Source organism: Macrobrachium rosenbergii, chromosome 17 (genome assembly GCF_040412425.1).
Source record: "Macrobrachium rosenbergii isolate ZJJX-2024 chromosome 17, ASM4041242v1, whole genome shotgun sequence".
Classification (NCBI taxonomy): Eukaryota; Metazoa; Arthropoda; class Malacostraca; order Decapoda; family Palaemonidae; genus Macrobrachium; species Macrobrachium rosenbergii.
This window is the reverse complement of record NC_089757.1, coordinates 34,350,765-34,355,764: the sequence shown is the minus strand read 5'-3', so window position 1 is coordinate 34,355,764 and position 5,000 is coordinate 34,350,765. Positions and strand designations below refer to the sequence as shown.

Genomic DNA, 5,000 nt, shown 5'->3' with positions numbered 1-5,000 from the left:
AAGCTCCTAATATTTGCTCGAAATACAGAAAACAATTCCTAAGAAATTATTATTATTATTATTATTATTATTATTATTATTATTATTATTATTATGCTAGGCCTATCGTTCCGCGCACTACCTACTAAAAAAATACCTTAATAATTACTTGAACAATTAAATACAGTTCCTAAAAAATTATTATTATTATTATTATTATTATTATTATTATTATTATTATTATTATTATTATTATTATTATTATTATAGGCCTATTGTTCCGCGCATCACGTACTAAAAGAAGTCCTAACATTTATTTACTCGAACGATCAAATACAATTCAAAGAAATTATTATTATTATTATTATTATTATTATTATTATTATTATTATTATTATTATTATTATTATAGGCCTATTGTTCCGCGCATTACCTACTGAAAAAAGTTCCTAATATTTATTTATTCGAACGATTAAAAACAATTCCTATGAAATTATTATTATTATTATTATTATTATTATTATTATTATTATCATCCAGAAGAGGGGGCATTCACCAAAATCATTAACCTAATCATCAACAGGTCCTCACTGGCTAATGGAGAATCACCCAACCAGAATCAAAGTAAACAGCAAAAAAAGAAAAAAAAAATCATGAAAAATGGCGGTAATTACGACGACCTCTGGACGGAAAATGACAAATACGATGCCGCGTGCTCACACAGGAGCAACGGATACGCATAACATAACATTACAGGTGATCTACGTCTTTGGGAGTCTTCGGTATTCGGGTCAGATTCTGCTAATGAGATCGGTAGGGGATACGATTCTCCAGACTGAAGTGTCAACAGGATTCATCTACATAATGGCGTATGTAGCAGCAACGCTAACCTGTGGACTCCACCCTCTCTCTTTCTCTTTCTTTGAAGTATCTATTATAATGACGTATGTAGTATTAATATCTATTATAATGACGTATGTAGTATTAATAATAACTATTATAATGACGTATGTAGTGTTAATGCTAACAGTGGACCCTCTCTCTCTCTCTCTCTCTCTCTCTCTCTCTCTCTCTCTCTCTCTAACCACGTTTTATAAAATATCTATTTTCTATAAAGTAAGTGTGTATGCGAGAGTATGTTCCACTACACAGGAGAGGAAGATGTAATGATGGCGGAAGAGAAAAACAATAGTCACTTCCAGACCGTCTAATTCGAAAGCCAACAGGACGATATAAAAATAATAAGCAAAATGAAGAATTGAGAGTATTTACAATACTTATCCCACTATAAGAGACATCACAAAGTTTTAATTCACGACAATTTAATACAGAAAAAATCTTAATTCTATGACAACATTAACTAAGCTAACGTATGAAATTAACTTACATTAAGTTATTCGGTAAAGAAAAAAAAAAACGTAATTCAATATAAACCATTAGAGACAACATATTTTGGAACATGCTCCTAAACAGACTACAATGAAAAATGTCTTGACAACATAAACATTATTCGCTGTCTAATTAGGAGTCAAAATTTAATTTCACTTTCGAAATTCTAAGTTTCAAAACCTCAACTCACATTTCTGCTAAACGCTTTCCTCCCAAAATAAGGAACCTCTCATGGAAACCTAGAAAAGTAAGTCCCATTGCCATCTCTTATGTATTAAATTTCATGTGTCCCTATTTAATGACATTACGACCTAAAAAGCCCTTTTTTCGAAATAAAACGTTGTTGCGCCACATTCTGTGAGATTCCTCGTCAAGTAGAGATAAAAATAAAAAAAAACTGAATTTGGAATTTTTCCATGAAGCCAAAATTAAGCATTGCAGTCAGTGACATAGCAATCACAGCAAATGATCTAAAACAGAAATAGATGAATTATTCTTCCGCATATAAAATAAAAATTCTTGCGGGTACTAAATTCCGTGGCTTAAGTTTCCAGGACCACGAGAGGCGATAAGAAAAACATTGGAACCTTCATCGGGGCACATAAATCAAGTGACGAAAACGAGGGCTTCCAAATAGATAGCAGGAGACGGTGACACCCAGGTTCTGGAGGGGGAGGGGGAATGGGGGGTTAGACCAGGACTTGGCGGTTGTGGAGAAGAAGGGGGTGTGTGAGGGGGAGAGGAATGGATGCCAAAGGGGTAGGAGGAGTAGGAGTAGGAGCAGGAGTAGTAGGCCCATACGTTTTCCAGGTTTTTCCAGGATTCGAGTCAAAAGGGAAATCTTTTATTCTCCTTCAGTGTTTGCGTTACAAAATCGTCTGTCTGTCTGTCTGTCTGTGTTTAAATTATGGAGGGGGGGGGTGTTGGGGGTTGAATGGTTACAAAGTGAATAAATTATAATTTTTTTAATGTGTGTTTTTAAATTAAGAAACGGGAGCTTAAAGGTTACAAAGTGATGAAATTATTTTTTTTTTAATTTTCAGAGATTGGGGCCCCTCGGGTGTGTCCTATCCTATCCTGATGTGAAGACAGTTGCAGCGTGCTTCCTCCCCTCCCCCCTCTCCCCTTCCCCCACCCTCCAACCTCTCAGAAAAAGAAAGCAACAGCACAAGAAGCGAAGAGACGAAGAGACGCGGAAGAAAGAAAAAAAACAGCGAAAGGAGGAAGTAATGATGATAAACAGGGAAGACGAACCGCCGAGACAAGTTCGCTTCGTCTCCAACAATGTCGGGGGACTCTCTGCCATATCTGCTAATGCATCTGACGCTCAGAGGAGACGGAGGTATGGCATCCTAAACGCAAAAAAAAAAAAAAACTACAAAAAATCTAAAATAAATAAAAAAGTTTTGGAAAAAAAGAAAATAAAAAATAAAAAAAAGTTTTGCGATTATTATAATGTATCTCATACATATACATGCATGCAAATATGTTAGCTGTAATGTGTCAAAATGCATATTTCAAATCCATATAAGGGAAAAAGAACCTTCTTGTGTGTGTGTGCGCGCGCGCGCGAGCGAAAATGGGTCAGCTGAAATACGACAATGACTTTTGGAAAGTAAAGGGAAAATGAACACGAATGGTCCCAGAAAGAGTTCAGGGGTAGGGGGTTAAGGGTAGGGGTAGGGGGAGGGTGCTTGAATGGTGGGAATGGTGGTTGTGGGATTGGGGGGTGGGTGGGCAGGGGGAGATTTGGAGGTTAAGGTCCTTCCATGGAAGGTTTGCATTGTTATCTGATGGGGTGAACTAAAAACCTCAAATTGAAGGTTTACCACAAAGGCTGGGAGGAGGAAGAGTCATCTGGTCTCCAGAAATCAATCGGGGAAATGTTCCTTTCTCTGCGTCTTCCTTTCCGTTGCAAAGCCAACTTATGAGAAATCTTTTCTGTAGAATCTTATCAGTCATAAAAATTAAGGCAGCGTTTAACTCTACTCATAACATAAAATCAATTGGTCGCACTAATGACAGGAGGTTGGTAACTGCTAAAACAAGAATGATAACTTGGCCAATGAATACTGCTTAATTGTGCTGTCAAGAACAGAGGTCTTATGGAGTAACATGAAAGCTAAAATTATCTATCTGTTGCCTGCAAAGATATGAGAGTTGATAGTTGACGACAGTTGAAAGAGCATGCCGAAATTGAGTGCCAACAACAGAGGAGGACCGGAAGAAGAAATATGAAGGGTTGAGTCACTGACAAACTGGTGGAAATATTTGAAAATATCGATAGCTGAGGTGTTACTTCAATGTATCACATAATTTTCTTTTTTTATTAAATAAAACAATGACTGAATTACGATTTTCTGGGAAATGCAACAGCTTCTCTGAGACCCTAATTCCCTCTTTTTCTTAAAAGACCCAAATTCCCACTTTCTCTTCGCAGATCCAAATTCCCTTTTGCTCTTATGAGACCCAAATTCCCATCTTTCTCTTCGGAGACCCAAATTCCCTTTTGCTCTTATGAGACCCAAATTCCCATCTTTCTCTTCGGAGACACAAATCCCCACTTTCTCCTAGGAGACCCAAATTCCCTCTTTCTCTTAAGAGACCCAAATCCCTACTTTCTCTTAAGAGACCCAGATTCCTTCTTTCTATTAAGACACTTAATTCCCTCTATCTCTTGAGAGACCCAAATCCCCACTTCCTCTTAGGGAACCCAGATTCCCTCTTTCTATTAAGACCCTTAATTCCCACTGTCTCTTAGGAGACCCAAATTCCCACTTTCTCTTAAACAATATCCAAAATTAAAAGTCAGTATTACAAGAAGTCCATAAATGTTTGCTAATCATAAACAGTTTTAAATGATTCTGAAAAAAAATGTTTGTGAGTATTCAAATGAAACAGGCAATGAACAGGCGACCAAAAATCAACAACATACAAGACTGTTCATAAAGAGCAAATGTCCGCCAAGGCTGAGCAGTCCACCAGCACTCCCAGAGGTCTCTTCTCCCAACCGGTCACATTCGCATCTCTCCCAAAACCATATCGCCAGCTAACAGTTACAAAACTCATCTTTGGTCAATTTTTTTTTATATTAATCTACGCAACACTTTGCGTATTCCTGCTAAAATCATCTCTGTGATGTAGTTAATAAATGAGTTATTGTTAGAAAATCCGTTTATCCCTAAAGATCGTTAGAAGTCGTAACAGGGAATATAATTTTAATCGTTACTTAATAACAAACAGCTCTGTTTTAAGTGTATGGATTTAGTTATTTAACAAGAGGATTAATAATCATATCAAAATGTAAAACGGAGCTGCAACAATATCCAGGAAAATTGCAATGATGAATTAACTGACAGAACTAAATGTGTATAAAATGGAATAGTTATTTTTTCCACTGTAAATGTTTTATCAAACTAACGTAGGAATAATAAAATGCATTTGTATGTGAAAATAACTGATGATTCTTTTTATATGTAGAATTTTTTTATACATATAGAAATACATCATTAGTAATCTCTCTATTTCCATAAGCTTCATTCTGTTAAACGTAGACTAGCACTCAACTAATTCTCTTCCCACAGTCACCCATTCCTTTTTCTTCTCTCTCTTCTTCTCTCTCTCTTTCTCTT

The 5,000-nt window shown here is 36.2% G+C and overlaps 2 protein-coding genes across 12 annotated transcripts in view; one reads left to right on the top strand and one right to left on the bottom strand.

Moving 5' to 3' along the window:
* Window positions 1-5,000, bottom strand: part of LOC136847847 (homeotic protein ultrabithorax-like) — a 1,187,590-nt gene that overhangs the window by 102,643 nt on the left and 1,079,947 nt on the right. The gene's annotated exons all lie outside the window — the stretch shown is intronic.
* LOC136847848 (uncharacterized) overlaps window positions 1-5,000 on the top strand; it is a 145,951-nt gene that overhangs the window by 61,178 nt on the left and 79,773 nt on the right. Inside the window, exons 3-4 of one of the 3 annotated variants that reach the window (XR_010855865.1) lie at window positions 563-848; window positions 2,412-2,710. Coding sequence is in view for 1 of the 3 variants with exons in the window: in XM_067119829.1 (XP_066975930.1) it covers window positions 640-735; window positions 2,412-2,710 (395 nt within the window). In the remaining 2 variants the exon portion in view is untranslated. The remainder of the gene's footprint in view (window positions 1-562; window positions 849-2,411; window positions 2,711-5,000) is intronic. The other 2 variants (XM_067119829.1, XR_010855866.1) reach the window with 2 other exon arrangements.